The 25,349-nt window shown below is 46.3% G+C and overlaps 1 protein-coding gene and 1 pseudogene across 13 annotated transcripts in view; one reads left to right on the top strand and one right to left on the bottom strand.

Annotated features, from left to right (window-relative positions):
* WNK1 (WNK lysine deficient protein kinase 1) overlaps positions 1 to 25,349 on the bottom strand; it is a 131,820-nt gene that overhangs the window by 72,582 nt on the left and 33,889 nt on the right. For all 13 annotated transcript variants that reach the window (XM_087873690.1, XM_087873689.1, XM_087873687.1 and 10 more), the window contains exons 2-3: positions 10,699 to 10,871; positions 166 to 386 (exon numbers count right to left, since the gene is read on the bottom strand). In XM_087873690.1, coding sequence (XP_087729816.1) covers positions 166 to 386; positions 10,699 to 10,871 — 394 coding nt within the window. The remainder of the gene's footprint in view (positions 1 to 165; positions 387 to 10,698; positions 10,872 to 25,349) is intronic.
* On the top strand, positions 14,606 to 22,229 carry LOC148112772 (uncharacterized; annotated as a pseudogene).

Below are 25,349 nucleotides of genomic sequence, written 5' to 3' on the forward strand. Positions count from 1 at the left end.
TCAGCACTCTTCCAGCAATATACCCAAATACCAAAGATGCATAATGTACAAGGTCTATTATATCAAAGACTTTACGGCTGAAATATGGAAAAAGCTCAGAAGCAAGCTTATTTTGTTTTATTAAGAGTTTCAAATGAGACCTTTTAAAATAGAACTGGAACTTACCTATCACACTTTTGGCAAAAGAAGCTCGTTTTAAAGTTGCCAAGCCCAGATCTCCTATCTTGACTGATCCTGTGGGGCCAGTGATAAAGATGTTGTCACACTTCAAATCACGATGGATAATGGGAGGAGTGCGTGTGTGCAAGAACTGTAAACCTTTGAGTATTTGCCGGCACCAGCTTCGCAGCACTTTGATTTTCATCACTTTAAATCTTTTTAAATATCTAGGAGAGAACAACCCAAATAAAATTAAGCTTCATCTTGAAACTCATGCTTACACAGTAACATTATAAATATTTAAGAAATAGGATATTAAAAAGCAGTCTCTCATGTTCAATGAACCGACCATTAGGGGACACTGGCCAAAGATGAGAAATACTCAAATACTTTTCTTTTTGAAAGTTAAAAAAAGGTGCTAAGTAGTTCAAAACAACAGGGATTAGAAAGATTACCTCTCCCACATTTAATTACATTGGACCTTCGAGAGAAAATATTTTAAATTGCTATATACTATTTGGGGCCATTGTGTACATTATATATAAATAAAACTAAAAGATTTGTGTGCTTTTTTTTAAAAAAAGCCATTAGAGTTTTTCAATCACAAAGTATGCTACATAGTAACACAGCATCTCATTTAACTATGTTTTTTCTTCATTTTTAGCAATTAAATTTGGAGCAAAAAAAAATACTTATAGTTATCATATTGTCTTTGCACACTCTGTTTACAAGAAATCAATAGAGATGCTGGCTTAGTGGAAGAAAAAATTCAACAGAGTCAATTCATCAGTTCTAGCAGGGTAACTGTGGGGCTCAAGCTTTTACAAAACCAGAACTGGCAATTGTTTTGAAGTATGGAAGCAAAATTGCCAACAATTTAGTACTACTTTTTATGTTGGATCTTGCAGAATGTAGGATTTGCTGAATTGTATATCAGTGGAGGAAAAATCTACGGAATTCAATTTGATAATACTACTGAGAACACCTAGGAATAATAGAAAAGGATAAAAGGAATAAAAGCAGCACTATTATATATGTCAGTACTGATTACCCAATCAGGGGAAAGATGAAATTGTCCAAAAACAAACTCCTGATCTTTCAGAGGCTTGAAGTAATAATAATAAAAAAACTGGAATCTGTCGAAGATGAATTCTGCCAAGCATGAGCCTTTCAGCAAATTCCTGACTTGCCTTGCTGACTGTTTTCTTTTATGATATTACCTAGTTTGGGTAATGAAATGACTGCAAGAAAACAAGCAAGCTCAGAGAGCACCAAGGACCCCTCATTTCAACCCTGAGCTACAATTATTCTCCTTTAGTATTTTCTTTCAAAGATGAAGAATAATACCATAAGATCACCAATCGTTGAGTTGATGTTATTCAATAACTAGTATTACTATAACTGTATGTGGTACTATAACTGTGCTACAAAAATCCCAATGAAGTCAAGGTGACAGAACCCTCCCCCCCCCCAAATAAAATTTAGAAGTCATCCAGAATTTTCCAGGACAGATACACTAGCTCCACAACAAGGAATTGGAAGTAGCAGGAAAAACAGGGGAAAGTAACCACATAATGATGGATTTCCTCTCACAATAAGCCAAAAATTAGTGAATAATGGTAAAGAGAACAAAGAGAGCTTCCTCAAACATGTTCAGAATAAAAGAAAGAAAAACGAATCAGTAGCTGCTCAGTAAATGCAGCAAAGGATAACAATTATTTAATTCCCGATTCAGCTCAATATTCACTAAAAGGAAGATACACATTTTACACACACACTCCTGAAAAGACAGAAATGAGATTAAAAATCAAAATGGATGTTGCTTACCTGAACATCCTTTCTGGGCGCGCTGCTGAAGAATCCAAGAGCGTGGGTAATATCCCTCAGGTAGCCTGAAAACACTGAGTGCATATCACTTTAAATTAACTGTTGACTCCTCCCCTAGGGACTGGCTGAGGCTCAGTTTCTTTCACGAAGGAAGACCTAACCAAGAGTCACGTCCATCCATGATCAGGAAGCAGAAGCCGTAACGGGAGGGTTGGATTCTTCAGCAGCGCGCCCAGAAAGGATGTTCAGGTAAGCAACATCCATTCTCTGGCGCGCTGCTTGGAAGAATCCAAGAGCGTGGGATGTACCCAAGCAAGTATTAGATGGGAGGGAAGGCTGAGTGCTCCCGGTTGGCCGTTGCAGAGATGACTGATTGCAAAACTCGCCGTCCGAAGGACGCCTCAGCCGAGGCAAAGGAGTCAACTTTATAATGTCGCACAAAGGGAGTGAGAGAGGTCCAGGTGGCTGCACGACAAATGTCCAGGATGGATGCTTGTGTAGCCCACGCCGCCGAAGTCGAGGCGCTCCTGGTCGAGTGCGGCAAGATGCGTCCAGGCGGGGGCTTGTTGCGAAGGGTGTATGCCGTAGAAATACAAGCCTTAAGCCACCGCCCAATGGTGGCCGAAGAGACCTTGTGCCCCATCGAAGCTGGCAGGAAGGACACGAACAGCGCTTCCGACCTTCGAAACTGGGAAGTCCGTTTAATGTAGTACCGGAGAGCGCGCCGGACATCGAGTTTATGCCATTGGGCTTCTCTGTGATGTCGAGGTTGCGGACAAAAATCCGGCAGAACTAGCTCTTGAGCTCTATGGAAGAGCGAATTAATTTTTGGGACGAAGGCAGGGTCGAGCCGGAGGATCACCCTGTCCTGATGAAAAATGCAAAGGTCTGAGCGGACAGAAAGGGCTGCGAGCTCAGAGACCCTCCTCGCTGACGTGATTGCCACTAGAAAAACAACTTTAAGCGTCAGAAGTCGGAGCGAAATAGAAGACAAGGGCTCAAACGGGGGAGACATGAGGGCCTGGAGCACCAGCGACAGGTCCCAGGATGGATACCTATGAACTACTGGTGGACGCAGGTTGGTGGCCCCTCGAAGGAAGGTTCGGACCCTCCGATCCAAGGACAGTGGACGATCCGCTGACTTAGACAAAACCGAGTTCAAGGCAGCCACCTGTCGTCTCAGGGTATTCGGGGCGAGACCGTCGTCCAAACCGTCCTGGAGGAATTCGAGAAGGACGGGAACCGAGGCGTCGGCCGGGTCTACGTTGTTCCTCCGACACCAGCGGCGAAAGGCCTGCCAGGTAGCCTCATAGATCCGCACAGTTGAAGCCCGGCGCGAGGCTTGCATGGTGGAAATGACGCGCCCCGACAGGTTGTCCTTTTTCAGGAGGGCCCTCTCAAATGCCAGACGGCCAGTTGGAGCCACTCCGGTTCCGGGTGTAGGATGGCCCCCTGGCTGAGAGAGACCCTGTCCTGGGGAATTCTCCACGGCCGGGAAATCGACAGCTCCAGAAGGTCCGCATACCATGGTTGTCGTGGCCAGTGCGGGGCGACCAGAAGGACTTCTGCGGCCTCCGACAGGATCTTGCGCACTACCCTGGGGATGAGGGGTATCGGGGGGAAGGCGTACAGCAGGCCCCGGGGCCAAGGACATCGCAGGGCGTCCGTCCCCTCGGACCCCGGACTGGGGAATCTGGAAAAAAATCGAGGAAGCTGTGTGTTGCAGGGGCTGGCAAACAAGTCCAGGATAGGGCGACCGAATTTGGCCGACAGGAGCCGGAAGAGGACCGGGTCCAAACGCCACTCCGAATGGTCGATTTGAGAGCGGCTCAACCAGTCCGCCCGAGTATTGTCCGTTCCGGATATGTGTTGAGCTGAGATGGATAGAATGGTCTCCTCCGCCCAGGAGAGGAGGGAGATCGCCTCGTCCAGCAGAGCTTTGGAATGCGTGCCGCCCTCTCGATTTAGGTGCGCCTTGGCCGTGGTGTTGTCGGTCAAGACCAACACGTGTCGACCCCGGATGTCGGGATGGAAATGCCGGAGGGCTAAATGGATGGCTCTCAGCTCCAGCCAATTGATATCGTGCTGTAGGTCCGAGGATGACCAGAGACCTTGGGTCATTTTGGAGTGCAGATGGGCTCCCCACCCCAGTAGACTTGCATCTGTTGTAACCGTAATCCGTTCTGGCTCCTGAAAGAAGCAACCCTTGGAGATTGCGGGGGAGGTCCACCAATGGAGGGACCGGAGGACGGGAACAGGGAGCCGGACTTTTAAGGTAGAATTGCTGCCCAGAGACTTTTGAAGGGGCAGAAGGAACCATTGGAGGGGGCGAGAATGGAGGCGAGCCCACGGCACTATGTTGATGCATGATATCAGCTTCCCGAGGAGTTGTGACAATTGCAGGATAGAAACTGTCCGGGAAGACTGAACCCGAGAGATTGCCATGGCAATGCTGAGGGAACGATCCGGGGCCAGAAAGACGTGGCAGGAAGCTGAATCTATGATGGCTCCCAAGTGCTGGATACGATTGGAGGGCTGAAGATGGCTCTTCTCCATGTTTAGGGAAAACCCATGCCGTTGGAGGGAATCTCGAACTGCCTCCAGGTCTCTGAGGGCTCTGTGGCGAGAATCGGAGAGGACAAGGATATCGTCCAGGTAGCAGAGGACTCTGATGGGGACGAGACGAAGGGAGGCTGCCACAACTGCCAGGACCTTCGTGAAAGTCCTGGGAGCAGACGAGAGACCGAACGGCATGGCCCTGTATTGAAAGTCCTGGTCGTCGTAGGAGAAGCGGAGAAATCGGCGATGGGAGGGCCTGACCGGAATATGGAGGTAGGCCTCCTTGAGATCGATGGAAGACATGTAGTCGGCTTGTCTGATGGCGGCCAAAATCGAATGAAGGGACTGCATTTTGAATTTGTGATAGGTGATCAGTTTGTTTAACTCCTTTAAATCCAGAATTCCCCTCCAGCCTCCGGCGTTTTTCGGAACTAGGAAAAATATTGAATAGAAACCTGTCCCACGATGTTCTGTGGGAACGGGCTCTATAGCGTGAAAGTCCAGGAGGTGGTGTATTTCTAAGGACATCAAGCGCCTCTTCTCTGGGTTGCTGGAGACCGGGCATCGGATGAAGCGATGAGGGGGACAGGAGGAGAATTCCAGAGTGAGTCCTAGACGAATGGTTTGCAGGACCCATTCGTCCGTCGTAGTTTGGGACCATTGTTGGGAAAAATGGTGTAGGCGGCCGCCGATAGGATAGGGTTCGGTGCAGTCATTTTCCCCTCCGGAAGGGTCGGGAGGCGCCTCCGCGAAAGGGACGTTTCGATGGTTGTTGCCTCCTGTTGCGGTCTCGAAAGGATTGTCTGTCGGACGAACGGTCGTAGGAGAAGGAGGAGGGACGATAAGAGGAAGCGGTGCTGGGGCCAGGGTCAGCCCGAAAGGAGGGACGCTGACTGTATGGTAAGTAGCGTCGATCCGATCTGCGATAGGAAGAGGGCATGATCTTCCTTTTATCCTTATCCTCAATGAGGATAGGATCGAGCGCCTCCCCAAACAACCGGGATCCCTTATATGGAGCAGAGGCCAGCTTCCATTTGGATTTTACGTCCGCACGCCAATGCCGAAGCCACAGGAGGCGGCGGGAAGTAACAGTTGAAGCCAGAGAACGCGAAGCGAACCTGGTAGCTGCAAGGGCCGCGTCCGCGGAATATTCTGTGGCTGCCACCAGCTTGCTAACGTCCTGATGGAGGCGCCGATCATCAGGCGGAAGCCGCTCCTGGAGCTGGCGGAGCCAGATCAGGGAGGCCCGATTGAAAAAAGAGACCGAGGTGGCGGCGCGTATGGCCCAAGCCGCAGTCTGATGGGCCTTGCGGAATACAAGTTCGGCTCTTCTGTCCTCAGATCGCAGGCCGTCCGCGATGTCGTTGGATAACACTGCAGAGGACGTCAAGGCTGCAATGGGAGTGTCGACCGATGGGAGTTCAAGTAAATCCTGCAAGCTGGGCGCTGAGCAGAAGAGTTTTTTGTCAAGACCACTGGGCGCTGCGAGCGCCCCCGGCTGAGTCCAGGGCCGTTGTACGGTTTCAGAAAACAGTTGTGGACAAGGAATGAAGTCCTGGTCGGGGTGAGGAATGGCAAAGAGAGCCTCGTGAGGGTTAGAGGATTTCTCGGGGTCTGGCAAGGGCTTGGAAGATGCCAGTTGCGTAGTGGCAATGGCCTTGCGGAGCAGGACCTTGAAGAGGGAAGGTCGAAAGAGGCCTGTAGACGAGGGCTTCTCTGGAGGTTCATCCTCGTCTTCCGAGAGCTCCATGTCATCCGCCTCATCCCCGTCAAATTGAGAGTCTTCGCTGTGGTTGGACTCCCGAAGTGAATAGGCCTCAGGATCGATAGTGTGGCGATGAGTTGTAGGTCTGGGAGGTTCCGAAATGTATGACAGCGGAACCCCCTGAGAATAAGGGGCCTGGGGAAGACCCCCCGCCATCATCCTAGACACTGTGGCCGTGATCATCGCTTGAATGTCATGATAAGAAGGCGGAGGACCTTCTGGTGGACGGAGACCCGCCGCGGTGGGCGTGAAGGTTGCCTCCGGTGGTCTTACTGGAAGCGAAGGCTGATAAACTGCCGAGGAAGTCGAAGGGATAGCAGGGGGTTCAAGCTGACAGGGGTAGAGAAACCCCTGAGTAGCCGGTTCAGCTCCAGCCGTTAATCCTTGAGGCAGATCCGGATGAGGTACGGGTTCCATGAGAGATGTCGCAGGAAGCTCCTCATCAGGACGACTGGCTGGGGGTACGGGAGGTGGGACTTTGCGTTGTGCCTGCTGGAATTGGCGTTCAAGAGCGTCGTGGCGACGTTTAGCGGCCTTATCCTCAGCCGAGGAAGACTTGTGGCCTTTGGATGAGGTAGATTTGGACGAGCGTGAAGACTTTTTTGATGCTTTCTTTGGTGCCTTACCAGACGAGCGGTCAGAGTTTTTAGGACGAGGTGGAGATTGGTCTCGTTCCGGGTCAGAAGAAAAGTCCAGATCTGCCATGGTAAATGAAGTTTTTTTTTTTTTTTTTTTTTTTACAAGGAGGGGGGAAAGGTAAAACGCTCACACACCCCTTCTGAGGAAAGATTCTTCTTTTTTTTTTTTTTTTTTTTTTTAAAGGGAAGGATCAACTAGGAATGGAGAAGCAGGCGTAGTATCCAGGTAAGTGATAAGGGAGAAGGGGCAGGAAATCATATGCCCCTTGGATGGCCAAAAAGTTCCAAAGGGTCCAGGAATGTTGTGGAGATCAGGTTCTGGAGAAAGCTAAATGGCGGCCGACTCAAAATGGCGGCCGCGCGGGAAAAAACGCCCAGGAGGCCTCGTCTGCTGGTCCCCGGCAGGAAAGGCCTCTCAGCAATCAACGAGGAGCCGCGGAGGCGATGAAATGTTCTTGCGGCTGAAGATAGCGTTCAAATGCGCGCGAGCGCTAAGGAGCGCTCCAAACGCCTCTTGAATGGCCTGCAAGGGTGGTCTGGAGCAGGCGCGGTTGGGGCGCGATGGCGGCCAACGGATCGGGCCGCGAAACGATCTCCCGCTGTGTTCGGGCGATAAGGGCGCTCCTGGCGGCTCTCGCAGCTGGCGTGGGGCGGCGGCTGACGAAACGGGCCGAGAAACAATCCCCAGGTTCGTGCCCGCGCTGACGAGCGCTCCTGACGTCTCCCTTAAGCCGTCCAAGCCGAGCGAGGTCTGACGAGGCTAGGGTGCGTGGGCGGCTAAGGAGACGGGCCGCGGTAAGGGACAGGAGGCCTTCTATCGCCCAGCACAAGTAGCGCGCAGAGATGCCGAATAGAGGCAGAGCTCGGCGGCGAGGGCTGTAAAGGGCACACAATAGGCTCGCAGGGATGCAGAAATAAGAAGCAGAGCCCTGCGGCGGAGAGAGGCCCAGGCGGGGCGTCTGAAGGCCCGCGCCTTCAGAACGCCGCTGCTCTTGATGTAGGAGGGTTGGCCAGACGAAAAAATTGAAGACAGTAAAACTCACAATAATAAAGGTGGAGGTAGGAAAAATAATAAACTAAAACAAGGAAAATGCACAGGAGAAATTGTAATGAAGGAGGAAGTTCCAAAAGACACTCGTTCAGGCTGCACTGAGTGAAAGGAACTGAGCCTCAGCCAGTCCCTAGGGGAGGAGTCAACAGTTAATTTAAAGTGATATGCACTCAGTGTTTTCAGGCTACCTGAGGGATATTACCCACGCTCTTGGATTCTTCCAAGCAGCGCGCCAGAGAATAAACATGGTCAAGGAATTCTGAATGAGTTTAAGACACCAGAACTAGATGAATTGCACAGGAAGATGTGGGTTCTATGTACAATTCAAGGTCTGGTTATCACCTATAAAGCTGCAAAGGGCCTGGCTTCTTGTCATCAATTATTCCTTCCTGTCTGGTGGAGTTGCACCCTGGTTCCTGTCAATTAAACAAGACCCAGAAAATGTGCTCCTGTCCTCAGGAATTATATCACTACAAAAATTCATAGAGCTCCCATCCTAATGACATTCAGAAAATCATTAAAAACGTGGTTTTCTCACAGGCCTTGGGATAAGATGCCTCTCCTTTTATTTTTTGTTGTTAGTGTGTCGCCTGTTGAATGGTTGTAAATTTCTTCTGTACTAGTTGCTTTTCTTTTTTAATTGTAAAACACTTGGAGTCATTAAGGAATCTGGTAGCCTTAAACTTAAAATAATTACATACATGCATATATACAAAGAAACAAACAAAACAGCATTTGTTAAACATTCAGGAGTCTTCAATGGATAGTAGATGGTGAAAACATTGAGCACATAAAGGCTTTTAAATAGTTGTGATCTTCCAAGACACAGAGTCACAAAATACACATAATGATTTTGTGGTCTTGTAGGTTCAAAGAAACACTTCAGCCATTTTAAAGAGTGTTTTTCCTCCGCACTAAAAGCAGTAAATGTATCTGTGGCTTTAAAACCACTTATAAAGCCCCACATGGCATGGGGCCGGGCTCTTTGCAGGATCAGCAGTCCCCACTGTCTCTGCCCAACCCATCAGGTCTAGCAGAGAGGAAGTGCTTTATGTCCCATCACCAAAAAATGTAATGTTGTTGGTCCCTGGAGTCAAGCCTATTCCTTGGCTTTGCCAGGCATGTAAAAAAAAACATTCCTCCAGAGATCCTGATGACCCAAACCTTGTTAAGACTTTCATAAGGTTCTGAAGATCTGGCTGTTCCCTGGGTATTGATTAAGGCGAGATATAATTATTCATACTTAAATAAAACAAACTAGGAATTATATTCAGTGTACGTACTCAAGATTTCTTAACTGTTTTTATGATGAAAAATTAAAATAAAACCAGTTTTGCTTTGTAAAGTAATATATTTTCTAAAGTATGCTCCTTTTTTAATTTTTCAGGCATGTTGCAACTCACTTGTTTTGCCTTTTAATTAAAAGAATCTAGCTAAAATTTAAAAAGGGAGGAGAATGATAGAAAGCCAGGCAAGTAGCAATAAAAGAACCTGTAGATTCACCACATTGTCCATCCCTGATCTCTGATCCATCCTTAAACACAGATGGTAATTACTAGCTAAGAATATTTTCTAATGTGTTCGATTGAAATACCAGCTGTAACCCTTCTAAAATTTCTAATGTTTAAGATCTTACTAGGAGACAGATACTACATGGTTTACAACAAAAATGATTGCTGTATACTGATTTCCTGGAGGAAGAATATAAATATAACATTATTTTTTTAAAAAACATTAAAACTATTCTTAACTTGAGTATTCAGAGTATTCTCAGTACTCTTATAAATTCTCATTAATTCTTTTCCAATATTTACCATGTTTCCCCCAAAATAAGACTCTGTCTTATATTTTTTTGAACCCTGAAATAAGCGCTTGGCCTTATTGCCATGCGCTCAAAAACCCAATTGGGATTATCAGACGATGTCTTATTCTGGGGGAAACAGGGTAGCAGAGATGTAACCAATCATAGTCTAAATGTGGGGCCTATCTGGGGAGCTCAGAGAATGTAAATATCAAAGAGGTAAAATGAATGATGCACGATTTAGCATTTTTCAATGTTCAACACTTAACTCCCTTGTACCTCCCCAAAACTAGCCAAAACATTCAGCCCTGCCCATCATGTAATATCACAAATTATATGATCTTGTAGTCCTTCAAGCAATTTATTTTTTTTTAAAAATGTACTGTCTTCAGGCACATCTACTCTTGAATTATCTGTATTCGGAGCCCCAAAGTATGCATACACCTCAAAAATGTGTCTCCAATTAAGAAATTCTAGCTTCAAATAGTTAAACTGAACTACTTAGAATTAGAATGCTCTGATTATACTGTATAAGAATATTTTAACACTATATGCTATTGAAATACTATGAATATTTGCCAATGCTTTACTGACCACTAGAGGACTCCCTTGCTACTTGTTTTGCCTGGAATTCTGGGCATTTGCTATAGTATGGACATGATGTGGCTTGCCAAATAAAATTCTAAAAAACTCCACTCATTTCCGCTCACAAAACAGCAATAGTCCCAGAATGTTCATAATTTTGAAGCCAAACTGAAACATGTTGACCTCCTCCTCATAAACAGTGGAGAAAAAGACTCCATGCCATATTTAAGGAGATTTGTGCCTAAAATGGAAATTACTATGCTTTCCTTTTCTTTTTGATAATTCAGGTTGTGCTCCACTAGCTTATACTTACGTTTTCAATGTGCCAGATGTCATAAGTTCTGTAACCAGAACAATACATTTCTTTCCCTTGACTGTAGATTCCCAGGAATCATAGAATCTAACAATATTAGGATGCTGAAGCCCTTTCAGCATTTCAGCTTCCTCCTTAAACCGTTGTCTTTCTGATTTGGACAGCTTCCGATCCTAAAAGAGATAATTAGCAGAAATGTATTATAAAGAGCTACAAATGAATATTAAAGAAATAGCTAGCTTCAAATGTAAAATATTTAAGGATCAAGATTACATGTTACAAGACATGAAAAGGTATTTTGACTAACAGTCTCTCAATTCTTTGTGTAAACTATTGATTACTTTCATCTGCAATTTCCTGCACAAACTGCCAACAGTAGTTGGTTTGGCTATTTCAAGAATTATGTAAGAGGAACATGAAAAAATGGTAGGAGATGAATAAATGTTGAAACATTTATTTCTTTTGCTCCTAAAAAGCAAAGTGCTCCAGACATTCTTTATATGTAGAACTTTAAAAATTTCTGTATTAAAAAAACCACTTTGGTAATTTCTTTCTAATTTTATTACAGCCTCTTATCAGACAATCCAAAGCACACAATTTAGTGCTCCTGAATAAAAAAGGATACATTTTAAATAAATATATGAAGAATACTGTTCTGTATTCTTATATTAATTCTCACTCTATTAGCAGTATTTGTCCCTTTAAGACATAATTAAAAATAAGCTAATAAATGTAAATATGGAAAAACACTGAAAACAATACAAAACAATACAGAGGCACCTCCAGGCAAACAGGGCAGCATATAAATTTAATAAATAAATTACGTAAAACAAATACCAAATCCCCATGTGCCTATAATCTAAGGGTATAGTAATCAGCCTTTATTGAAATGTCTTTTTAAAAAAGATCTATGAACTTTAAGAATATGATCCTATTGTTGTGTACTAATAGTAAATCCTTTTAATTTCACTAAGGTTTATTCTCAAATAAGATTGTACAGGTTAATTGAAATGTGTAAAAACAAAGTTAGTTGAAAATATTAACTTAATAATTAAGATAACTTATTTAACTGATTAGGTCAACCACTGGATAATATACAATATATGCATACAGGGTACCAACTTGGAAGAGTGAGAAGAATGGAAAAGGAAATCCCAAGTTATGTTTTATGCAACGATTTTTCTACTGGAAATTATTACAATATATAGCCTACATAAACATGCAACTTCTTAGTATGCAAACATATGCATTTTTCCTACTTCAAAGTAGTCTCTCTGTAAAAAGAATCATATGGGAAACAGTCCTACAATCTGTACAAAATGACATAGTGGAAACACAATACCTATGTCATCAGTACATGAGAATGAAGTTAAAGTAGATGGTAAACCTTTCAAAATTTGAGCAATCAACTTTTCCAATATCATTTCTAAGATCAATTACTCAGTTCAGCTTCCTTTTGCTTCTCCGGTATATGTAAAGCATGAATAAGAAAGTGTTGGCCCTCCCACTTCCTGAGAAAAAGATCACTCATATGCAAATATATGTGTTTCTAAAAGATCTTGATGAAAGGCAGAATTTTAGAATATCAAAAATGCACTTAGTATGATATCTATAAAGTAAACCATGGCTCACAAAGCACAGTGGATGGATTTGTTCAACATAAAAAACTTGAAAAGAAGCAGACCATATTATGGCTTAAAGTGTATGAACCAAGCCACAAAAAGTGATCTGTGCATTTATAAATGGAATTTATGCTTTCCTCCTAAGTACTATTATAGAAACCTGGATCCGGATTCTGTTGTTTCATAAAATTAATCTAATATTTATCAGGGCATCAGCAAAGATTACATTCAAGGAGCTAAACTAAAGTTTGTTTACATAAGAAAGAGAAAGTAACACAGATTAAATGTACAAATTTTAAGAAAAGCTATACCTCAGTAGTCGTGCTATACTGGTAGTTATTGACCTAAAGAGATAAAGCTACATGCATAGCATACAATGGTGAAATCCAAATTTTTTTTACTACTGGTTCTGTGGCGTGACTTAGTGGGCGTAGGAGGGGAAGGATACTGCAAAATCCCCATTCCCTCCCCACTCCTGGGGGAAGGATATTGCAAAATCTCCATTCTACTCTGCTCTACTCTGGGGCCAGCCAGAGGTGGTATTTGGCAATTCTCCGAACTACTCAAAATTTCTGCTACCGGTTCTCCAGAACCTGTCAGAACCTGCTGGATTTCACCCAATAGCATAGCATAGCATAGCCGTTATGTTATTAGTCAATGTGATTGGACACACAAGGAATTTGTCTCACTTCCACTCAGATTTTGATAACGAGTAGCACAGATCTTTCTATCCATTTAAAACAAACTCTATCACTCTACACGCATTTAACTGGAGTGGGTGGGGTGGGGTGGGGGATGATTTTCATGGGGGCAGAAGAAGGACTTGGCACCGAAGGTTCCACTCCCAAGACGCCCCCGTCTTCCTATCTATAACCGTAGGCGTTGAAAGCCTGGCTTTCTTGCAGCAAGGCTCCATAGAGATGTAGCACTTCAGTCCTCCTGGATGCTGCCATCTCGTAAAAACTGGGCTTCCCGGCAAACCCCCTGCGCCTTTGCTGCCTCGGTCGGAGCCTGATTCCGGAAGTGGCCCGGGGAAGTGCAGAGGTTGGGACTCGGTTGGCGAAGCGGGCGCTGCACAGGGGGAGTAAGGCAAGGCGCTGCCACCCAAAACCACTGTTCCCACGATCTCCACTGCCTGGAGGTGAACTGCATTGTGCTTTTCTGACTTGTTGATAAATGATCCTGGGAGAAAGCAGCAGCCGGCCACTGCAGAGGCGGCGCTGATCCGTTTCGGGTAGTCAAAAAGCCAAGCGGCTGTGGGGAGCTGAGACATTTCTCCTTCATGCCATCCCCCAGCTGCTCAGTACAGTTCAGTTAAAGAGAGGGGGGGGGAACCAACCTCGACTGTGGATGGAGCCCCTCTAGGAACAAAGACCGTTTGGGAGGTGAAGGTGGCTGAGGAGGGAGGAGTGCAGGCACAAGGGAAGGCGCAAGGACGGGGGGGACTGCAGGAGAAGCAGCCCTTCTCCCCTTCTTCCAGTAACAGGAGTGTGTGTCGTCTCAATGTGCCCAGAGTTTTCTTCTTCCCCTTTAGCCACCGAGAGCTCCGAGTCCTCCCAGGGCCTGCCTGGAAGCGGCTCCAGCAGTTCTGATGGCTGCTGCTTTCTCCCATGTGCATCAGGGAGGAAAGCATTTTCAGGCAGCATTGCTGCGATCCCTTCCCCAAATCCAAAACGGGGCGTGCGGCTGGCACTGCCACCTGAAAATTCTTTCCTTCCCAAACGCGATGCCCTTTTTTGGCCTCCGCATACACCGTTTTTGGAATCGGGAAGGGGGTCTGCCGCCCAAAAACGCTTTCCTCCCCAATTCCAAAAATGGGGTATGCGGAGGCCAAAAAAGGGCATCGCGTTTCAGGCGGCGGATCTGGCCAGGTGGAAAGAGAAGGTGAGTCTGCTGAGGAGGCGGGTGCACGGCTTTAGGGGCTCCCGCTTGGCTAGGCTCCCGGGCACGGAGAGGGCTTAGGCAGTGGTGGCTCGTCACATTGCTGGGAAGTGAAGTCATCGTGGCCACTGTCTACCCTGAGCTGCCCACTGGGCGGCCAGAGGGGGGACCAGAGTTATACCATAGGATGTGCGGATCTGGGAATGGAGGGGCTTAATACCTGTATGGAAAGAGGTTGCTCCATCAAGGTCATGGTTGGGAGGGGCAGATATGGTGGGAGCAGGGGGCCACATCATGCTAGGGGAGCACGCAACCACTGTCTTCAAACGGTGTCATGCTCCGACCCCCAAAGCTCTTCTCGTTCCCTGGGTTGCTCAGAGTCTCAGGGCCCGAGCCTTAGGCTGATGTTATGCAACGTCAGGTCCGCGGCTAACGAAGCCCCCCTAATTTGTGAACTAATTCAAGAGCGGAGAGTGGACCTGGCGGGCATTACAGAGACCTGGTTGGGCCATGAAGGGGGAGTCCCCCTGGTAGAGATGTACCCACCAGGTTTCCGTGCATTCCATCAGCCAAGGGCTCAGGGTAGGGGTGGAGGAGTGGTGGTTATTATAAAGGAGAGTCTTGATCCTAGGGAAGCCATTGTTCCTCAGACAGCCGGATGTGAGTCCCTCCACGTGAAGTGGGGCCATGGGTTACAGATGGGCCTGCTGATTACCTACCTGGCTCCCTGCCACGTAGCAGCAGCCCTGCCCGATCTCCTCAATGTAATAGCCGGGGTGGCGGTTGAGACTCCTAGGCTTCTTATCATGGGAGATTTCAATCTGCCGTCCATCGGTGAAACATCTGAGGTAGCTCGGGAGTTCATGGCTTCCATGACGGCCATGGACCTGACCCAGTTAGTTCATGGCCCTACTCACACGGGGGGACACACTCTGGACTTGATTTTTGTATCTGACCAGTGGTTGAATGGCCTAAATATAGGGGATATAGTCATCGAACCCTTGTCATGGTCAGACCATTCTCTCCTTAGGCTTGACTTTCTGTCCGCTACACCCCACCGCAGGGAGGCGGAACCGATTAAATGGTTCCGCCCCAGGCGCCTGATGGATCCTGACGATTCCAGATGGAGCTTGGGCCATTTCCTGAGATTCTAGCTCACAACTCGATTGAAGACCTGGCGGCAACCTGGGATAGGATGGCCGCTGGTGCCTTGGATCGGGTTGTGCCTTTGCGGCCTCTGACCCGGCGTCGAAATTGCCCGGCTCCGTGGTTTTCCGAGGAGTTGAGGGAAATGAAATGCCGGAAAAGACGCTTAGAGAGTAGTTGGAGAACCAGTCATTCCGAATCTGACCGAACTCTAGTGAGGTCATATATTAAGACCTACTTAGTGGTGATAGCAGCGGCAAAATATAACTATTTTTCCACTATTATTGCATCGGCAGATAATCACCCAGCCACCTTGTTTAGGGTGACCCGCTCCCTCCTCAATCTGGGAGCACGGGAAGACCCCTTGCAAGGTCGAGCTGAGGATTTTGCACAATATCTACACGATAAAATCGCTCAAATTCGGAAAGACTTGGACTCTGACTGGGTAAGTTCAGACGAAGTGATGGAGGCGAGTCTTGAGGATGTTATTTGGGATGAATTTGACCCTGTGGCCCCTGAAGACGTGGACAGGTTACTGGGGAAGTTGAACGCAACCACACGTTTATTGGACCTGTGTCCCTCCTGGTTGGTACTGGCTTCCCGAGAGGTTACATGAGGCTGGCTCCAGAGGATTATAAACGCTTCTCTGTGTGAGGGTTTCTTGCCTTCCGCCTTGAAAGAGGCGGTGGTGAGGCCCCTCCTCAAGAAGCCCTCTCTGGACTCGGCTATTCTAGCAAACTACCGTCCTGTCTCCAACCTTCGCTTTGTGGCAAAGGTGGCACAGCAACTCCCGCAGTACCTGGATGAAACTGTCTACTTAGATCCATTCCAGTCTAGCTTCAGGCCTGGTTACAGCACTGAAAGGGCATTGGTCGCATTGGTTGATGATCTCTGGAGAGCTCGAGATAGGGGTTGCTCCTCTATCCTGGTTCTATTAGATCTCTCAGTAGCTTTTGACACCATTGACCATGGTATCTTGCTGCGCCGGCTGGAGGGGCTAGGAGTGGGAGGCACTGTTCTACGGTGCTTCTCTTCCTATCTCTCTGATCAGTCGCAGTCTGTGTTGGCAGGAGGGCAGAGGTCGACTTCAAGACACCTTATTTGTGGGGTGCTGCAGGGGTCGGTCCTCTCACCTCTTCTGTTCAACATTTATGTGAAGCCACTGGGTGAGCTCATCCGTGGTTTTGGGGTGCAGTGCCATCTTTACGCTGATGATACTCAGCTGTACATCTCCACCCCAGGCCACCCCAGTGATGCTCTTGCAGTGATGTCCTGGTGCCTCGAAGCCATGCGGATCTGGATGGGGAGAAACAGGCTCCGACTCAACCCTTCCAAGACCGAGTGGCTGTGGCTGCCGGCATCCCAATATAGCCAACTGATAACATCGCTGACTATTGGGGGCGAGTCATTGGCCCCCATGGAGAGGGCTCGCAACTTAGGTGTCCTTCTGGACATGTGGCTGTCTTTAGAAGAGCATATGACAGCCATGGCCAGGGGAGCTTTCTATCAGGTTCGCCTGATTCGCCAGTTGCGGCCCTTTCTAGATCGGGACTCCTTACGCACAGTCACTCATGCCCTCATCACTTCTCGTCTGGACTACTGTAATGCTCTCTACATGGGGCTCCCCTTGAGGTGCACACGGAGGCTCCAACTGGTCCAGAATGCAGCTGCGTGGGTAATATTGGGAGCGACATGGCGCTCACATGTAACACCTCTCCTATGCGAGCTGCACTGGCTCCCGATGGTCTTCCGAGTGTGCTTCAAGGTGTTGGTTCTTACCTTTAAAGTGCTCCATGGCTTAGGATCTGGGTACCTATGAGACCACCTTCTGCAACCAATAACCTCCAACCAACCAGCACGTTCCCACAGGGTGGGCCTTCTCAGGGTGCCGTCACTAAAGCAATGTCGACTGGTGGTTCCCAGAGAAAAAGCCTTTTCTGTGGGGGCACCTACCCTTTGGAACAGGTTACCCCCAGGGATACGAATGATCCCAGATCTTCGTACTTTCCGTCGTGCACTTAAGACCTTTTTATTTCACCAAGCCGGGCTGGCATAAATCTCTTCTAATTGTTCTAAATCTTTATGCTGAAGATTCTTAACCAATGAACCAAATTGGCTTAATCATCTTATATTCACATTTTATATATATGTTATTTTAATTGTTCACCGCCCTGAGTCCTTCGGGAGAAGGGCGGAATAAAAATTAAATGAATAAATAAATAAAAGAAGGGTGATTTTTCTCAATCCAATTTTAGATAGGTTCAGATTTTTAATGGTGAAGATGGAAGCTGAAGTGGTCCAGAATTCAGCAGAGCACACAGTGCTGTGAACAGCAAGGTTTGCTCATATATCTCTACTATATGAGCTACACTGTTTCCTAATATGCTTTCAGGTACCATTCAAGGTGCTGGTTATTACCCAAGTGTGTTTGGGGATTACTGTGTGTATTGGACTTGGTCTTTGGGTGTTAAGTGAATTTCGTTGTATGAGTATACTGTGTATACACGTACAATAACAATAAAGTTGTTGTTGTTGTTGTTGTTATTATTATTATTATTATTATTAAAGCCCTCCATGGCATAGTCCAGTGATGGCTAACCTTTTTGCCATCGCGTGCCAGGAGCGAGGGGGGGTTGCGCGCATGCGTGCCCACACCCATAATTTTATGCGCCCTGCCCCTGTGCATGCACGCACGCCCCCCCGGCTCCTGGCACACGATGGCACAGTAGGCCCGTTGTTTGCTCTCCCCAGCCTCGAGCCTTTCTAGAAGTCTGGGGAGGGCAAAAACTGCCTTTCGCTGAATACGAAAGAAGCATGTATTATATTTTCAAAGATAAAAGAATAAGGGATCTTGGCTTTTCCAGCTTGGAAATGCCAACATAAAACAAGGACACTCACAAAGTTTTGTTCTACAAATTTAGAAAAACCAAGTTACATTATCTGATAAACTAGAACATGCAAAACCTTTCAGGAATTTATTTGTTTAGATTTCACCAGAGTTTAAATTAGCTATAAAAACATTCTAAAAAGAACACATGACCTACCCTTGTCTCAATTCCTTATTAGAAAGACACACATGATGGAAAAATTAATAGTACTCTACTCTAAAAGCTTGTTCAGTTATGCTTTTAAAAACATTCCATAAATTAGAGATGTGGAAACAGGACAACTACCTTTCACTGGATCTTTCACATCTGCTATTAGCTAGGAAGAATCCAACCAATTCTATATCTACAAACGCTATTAACTTTCATCAATACTTCTGAATCTTTGTTACAAATAGCATATAAATGACAACTTTTAAAAATCTACCACCCAGAGGACAAGTTCTGTTTGAAAATCTAGTACAAAATAGATTACACTTTGGATGAAAAGCATGAGAAGCGGACACAAAGAAGGGCCTTGATTTGGTTTCACAGATCTAAGACTCAGTTCATTTAAATAAAATCAAGCATAAAATGAAAGGCTTTTGAACTGAGTCTTAGATCTGTGAAACCAAATTTAGTAACAGACACATATAGAAAAACAGGCAATTCTGCTGTCATTTTTAAAATATGAGTATAACTACTTAAGTATGAGGCTAATAATCCGATGCTGATTACATTTGAGTACAATGGTCAATATACATGGAATGGACCAACTTGCCGCAGCCATCTCACCATGGCCAACCTGGCACAGCCATCTTGCTTGCCACAGGCCAACTCACCACGGGATAACTCAATGCATAAATGTTATTTATTGCTGTTTCTTCAACCTTATTTCCATTGACAGAAATAGGGTAAAAGAAATAATGGTGGATAACATTTTGTTGAGTTATCCTGTTTGGAGTTGGCCGCAGTGAGTTGTCCCGCAGCAAACTAGCCATGCCAGGTTGGCTGCGGCAAGATGGCCATGGCAAGTTGCCATGAAATAGTTAAAACTATAGTAAAACAAAAACACACGAGAGTGCATTCTGAACACTGGCAGAATAACCATTTAGCAGGCTCCATGCTTCTACAGGATCCCCATGCCCAATAACAATAAGGTTTTAAGGGCCTTGCAGAACATCAGGAGTTGCAGCCAATCTCACTTCAGGGGGAGGGATGATAGTCCAAAGTGTGGGTACTATGGCACAGAAATTTCTCCTCTTATTTCCCACCAGACAAGGCACCTTAGCAAATTGGACTTGCAACTTGTTCCTCCTGTTGGGATGGGGAATAACCAGGGAGAGGATCCACGCCATGTAGGGCTCTAAAGGTGATAACCAGTTCCTTGAACTGAACTCAGAAGCAGATGGCAACCAATGCAGACTGCAGAGTAGAGGTGTAGTATGCAGGTCTAGAAGCATGACACTGCATTTTGCACCAAGGATAGCCACATGAACAAAACTAACATACAACACGAAGCTACATAAAGGCTTTCCTAACTACAACTGCCAATTGTCCTTTGAGCAGGAAACGTAGATCCAGAAGGACCCCCATATTGTACACAGAGTCTGTTTAGGGCAGTGCTACCCTATCCAGCACCACAAATGCTAAATTCCTGGGTTCAAAAGGCCCTCAAACCCAAGGCCACTGAATCATGCCACAATTTAAATCTTTAAATCTGGCCAATATTAAAAGTTATATTCACCTAAAACTAAGAGAAATACAAATTTTAACTATTCAAGGCAGAGTTCAGAGGAATTTCTTTCTTTGAACCCCAAAACAATTTATGAGGCAGGCTGGTTTGAGAGCTGGTTACTAATCCAAGATCACCTTGTGAGTATCTATGGTTATGAGCAGCCTTGAACCTGAAGCCTCCTAATCCTAATTCACTACATCACTTGGGCTATCAGTAAGGTAAAGTTGGGAAAGATGATTTAAATATACCAGAGAGCAAGATACTATCTACAGATGTTATTCAATATGATTTATAGTACTGACTAAAAAGTCTCTCATTATTTTGTATTAAGGCACACATTGTTCTTGGCTTTGTACCATCCTATTTTCAAGAGACTGAATGAGAACAGTTTGGAGGCTATTTCTCCGCTATTCTTCAGGTTGTTATGGTCTAAAAGTCTCATATAATTTAGCTATTGTACCTTATTGCCTTCCTATTTTAGGACAACATACTCCACTCTATATAAAGAGTTTGGTCTAGTGGTTAAGGAATCATGCTAGAAACTGTAAGACCACGTGCTGATTTAGCCATGAAAACCAGCTAAGTGATAATCTCAGCGTACTTGAAGGACTATACACAAGAAAGATATGTATCGGAATGGAGAAGATGGATTGACTATATTCAAAATAAGTATCAGACAAGAAAATATCATATAGCTTATGATTGAATGTTAAGTATTAGAAGTATTTAATTATCTATAGTGGAGTTAAGGTTTCGGGGGAAGTTAGTAGTCTGAGGATAAGTAGCTTAATCTAGTTTATGATTGCTAAATGAAATACCTTGTATTTTGCTCTGGGAAGTCTGGGGGGGAGGGTGGGATGAGGGGAGGGAAAGGGCGGGGGAATGTGGGGGGAAGAAAATTTTTGTTTTTTGTAAAACTTTTCAATTAAAAAAAAAAAAAGAAAACCAGCTAAGTGACTTTGGGCCAGTCGCTTTCTCTCAGGACAACCCACCTCACAGGGCTGTTGCTGTGGGGAAAAGAGGAGGAGGGAGATGTGTTGGATACGCTCGCCACCTTGAGTTATTTGTAAAATAATAAAGGCGGGATATAAATAAATAAAATAAACCTTGTATTCAACTTTATAATGAAGTTATGTTAACATCAGCAAATTTGTTTTAATTAAAAGTAAAACCCTGAACAACATTTTTTGGTACTGGAATGGATGAGGCACATAGGGAAACTTTATCAAATTTGAAGATGATAGCTCAGATGAACATAAGGTCATTAATACATTGGAAGATATTTGTGGCAGAGACCCATGTAAACTGAAAATTGGGGAGTTGCCTGGCATATAAGAGGAAGAAAACATGGGTTTTTCCAAAAGTATATAGAATCTGATAAGTTTATTCTGCTGCAACCCTTGAGAACTTGGAACAAGTTTCAAAACAGATTTGGAGCCTAATTAGTTTAAGCTAAATTCAAAGCAACATTCAAAATAAAATGTCTAACGAAGTAGGTAAACTGTTTTGGAAGCAGCAGTTTAAGACCTGTTCTTATTCTCTCAGCAACAATCTAGATAAACTTCAAATCACAGCTGTGGGTATATTCTACTTGAGTAGCCCCTGGTTCACTTTCTTCCTTCCGAAGGAAGCCCTTCTAGCTACTCTGCCTGGGAAATGGGTTGAATCAAAGTCAGGAATCATAGAGAAACGGGGGAATGAGCTTTTTCATTATCTACTAAAGTAAATTCAGCAGATAGCTTATCTCTTGGTTTCTACATTGTTGTCCTTTGTCATTTCCCATCACACTACACCTACTTCTCCAATCCCCACTCTTGCTTCCTCATCAGAGTAACCCTTATGCTTAGGGAGCACTTGAATCTAAAAATTCATTCACTACTGATGTGGATTACTGAGAAGGAGGGTGAGATTTTTCTTTCAACATAACCTTCCTTTGTTTTGTCTCTTACATTGCAAATAACCAGATTCCAGCAGGCATAAAAACCTTTAGAGCCAAGATTATAAACTATCTGGAATAGGATATAGCACACACTTCTGCCATAATCATGATATAACTCTCACTGAGATAGTTCAGTCCTTTTTTAAAAGACTCTTTATACATATCTTAGTATGTTACCAATCATGTGTTAAGACTGAAATCTGGGCTAATTTCTCTGGAGACTGGTATGTACTTATATTAACTGAAATTCTGAATTAATGATACTGGTGATAACCTGGCCTCTGATTTTGCAGCACAACATCATCTTCATATGGAAGAAAAGGGGCGTTGGTCCTACCTGACACGCTCCTTCTCGTTGTGTGGAGACAGCAGCCAGTTCACTGTCCCCAAGTCTGGGAGGGGACAGGCTGGTCCGAAACCACGTCACTGGTCACAACCTGCTGCAACACCTGACGACCGAAGGCGGCCTCCGCCGAAGCAAATTTGTCCAGTTTATAGTGCCGTATGAATGGTTCAGGAGAAGTCCATGTAGCCGCACGGCAAATTTCCAACAAAGGAGCTTGAGTGGCCCAGGCCGCTGACATGGCCGCGCTATGTATGGAATGGGCCGTCACCCAGGGAAGTCGCGGCAGAGAAGGAAGGTAATAAGCTGAAGCGATGGTCTGTCGAATCCAGCGGCCTATAGTCGAAGAAGATACCTTGAGACCCAATGAGATTGGAAGGAAGGAGACAAATAATGCCTCCGACCTGCAAGTGGCAGCAGTCCGCTTGATGTCAATTTGTAACGCTCGCCGGACGTCCAGAGTGTGCCAAAGGCGCTCACGAGGATGCGAAGGTCGTGGACAGAAATTTGGTAGAATAAGTTCTTGTGAGCGATGGAAAACGGAGTTAACCTTCGGCACGAAGGTAGGATCCAATCGGAGGACAACACGGCCCGTGTGGAACACACAGAGGTCAGCTCGTATGGACAAGGCCGCCACCTCCGAAATATGGCGAGCCGAGGTCACAGCCACCAAGAAGGCAACCTTGCAAGACAGCAACCGCAGAGATGCCGTCCTCAGCGGTTCATACGGAGGACCCATGAGGGATTCGAGAACCAATGGAAGGTCCCAGGTAGGGTAACAATGCAGGACCGGAGGAGAAAGGTTCGTAGCACCCCGAAGAAACCGTCTAATCAAAGGATGTTGAGCCAGAGATGACAGTGAACCGCAGGTAAATACAGAAGAAATGGCGGCCACCTGGCGATGTAATGTGTTAGGGGCAAGGCCATCGGAGAGACCCCGTTGTAGAAAGACAAGAATGTCCATAATAGAGGGTTGGAGAACATTCACACCAGTCCGGTCACCCCATGAACAGAAAGACCGCCAAGTCGCAGAGTATATTCTGTCAGTGGAGGAAAGTCTCAACGCCTGAATCGTCCGAATCACGTCCTCTGGAGCCAGAGCACTCCTCAGGGAGAGCCGCTCAATCTCCAGGCGGTCAGACTGAGCCAAGGAAGGTCCGGGTGGCTCAGTGCCCCTTGTGTCAGAGCGTCCGCCTCTAAAGGAATGCGCCAGGAGGGAGCGACAGAGAGGGAGACTAAGTCCGCAAACCATGCTCTGCGCGGCCAATGAGGAGCCAATAGAATCACCTCCGCCCGTTCGTCCAGAATCCTGCGGATGACCCTGGGAAGTAAGGAGGTTGGAGGGAAAACGTACAAAAGACCGTCCGGCCATGGAGCCCGAAGTGCATCAATGGCTTCCGCCTGAGGTTCCGGGTACCGGGCAAAGAAACGGGGCAACTGAGCATTGACATGCGTCGCAAATATGTCCACAACTGGGGCCCCGAACCGATGAACCAGGCATCAAAAGATCTTGGGGTGAAGACGCCACTCCGCATTGTCCACCTCCTGACGGCTCAGCCAATCTGCCTGGGTGTTGGCGACACCGGAAATGTGCTCCGCACGGAGAGACTCGAGATGGCGTTCCGCCCAGAGGCTGAGTTTCATGGTCAGAGACAGCAGGGCCTTGGATCTGGTGCCGCCCAACTTGTTGAGATGTGCCTTGGCCGTCACATTGTCCGTCAGTACAAGTACATGGGACCCTGAAACAAGGTGGCGAAACGCCCGGAGAGCCAGGAAGACAGCTTGCAGTTCCAACCAGTTGATTGGACGAAGAGGGTCCATTGCACTCCAAGTCCCCTGGACTAGTTGGCCTTGGCAATGGGCACCCCAGCCCCGGAGACTGGCATCGGAGGTTACCACCACCCGCTGGGGTTCTAGAAAGAGACAGCCTGCTGATATCGCCAGGGATCGCCACCACTGGAGTGACCTGAGAACTGAGGAGGGAACGGGAACCGGCCTGGTTGACGTGCCCTTGCCCGATTTCTGTAAAGGCAAGAGAAACCATTGAAGTTCCCGGGTGTGGAGCTGAGCCCAGGGAACAATGGCAATGGCCGAAATCATCTTTCCCAATAACTGAGAAAGAAGATAAGGAGAACTAGACCTACAGCCCTCAATCTTAGTTACCAAGTCCCGTAAACTATTCTGGCGGTCAGGGGAAAGAAACACCCTACTCTGCACAGAATCAATTAGGGCCCCTAAATGAACTAGAGAAGTGGAGGGAACAAGGTTGCTCTTTTCTAGATTAACAGAAAAGCCATGGGCAGCTAACGTCTCCAGAGTTAACTTAATATCCGACACAGCTTGGTGAGTAGAAGAGGACAACACCAAGATGTCATCTAAATAACATAAAAGTCTAACAGACTGAACCCGGAGGGAAGCAGCCAAAGCCGCCAATACCTTTGTAAAGGTACGGGGGGCAGACGAGAGCCCAAAGGGTAACGCCCTATACTGATAATGAACCCCCCCGTAACAAAACCTCAAATATTTTCTATGAGAAGGGAGAATAGGGATATGCAAGTAGGCTTCAGTCAGGTCAATTGAAGAAAGGAGATCGCCCCTCCTAACACCGTCAAGGATGGATTTCAACGATTGCATCTTAAATTTACGGTATACAACATATCGATTTAACCGTTTTAGGTCCAGAATGGGTCTCCACCCCCCCGAGGACTTAGGGACCAGGAAAACCCGGGAATAGAACCCCAACCTGACCTGCTCAGGAGGAACGGGTTGGATAGCCCTCATGGAAAGAAGATGCCATACCGCTGCGTCCATACGCGCTCTCTTCTCAGGATTACGAGAAATTGGACAGCAAACAAAGGTACTCGGGGGAGGGGAAAGAAATTCGATGGCCAAACCAGATTTTAAGGTAGCCAAGACCCAATTATCAGAAGTAGACTTCTCCCACACGATGACAAAAAGGGCTAGTCTGCCGCCAATGGGGGGAGTCGCGATGCAATCAGTGACGGCGCCGGTAGGAACGACCTCCTCCCCCTCGAAAGGGCCGCCTGGATACAAAAGGTTTCCCCCGAGAGGACCTATCTAAAGTGCCCCGCTGCCTGCCCAAGCTATTGTAAGGCCT

The sequence above is a fragment of the Pantherophis guttatus genome, chromosome 7, assembly GCF_059756535.1.
Source record: "Pantherophis guttatus breed Tessera chromosome 7, ASM5975653v1, whole genome shotgun sequence".
NCBI lineage: Eukaryota > Metazoa > Chordata > Lepidosauria > Squamata > Colubridae > Pantherophis > Pantherophis guttatus.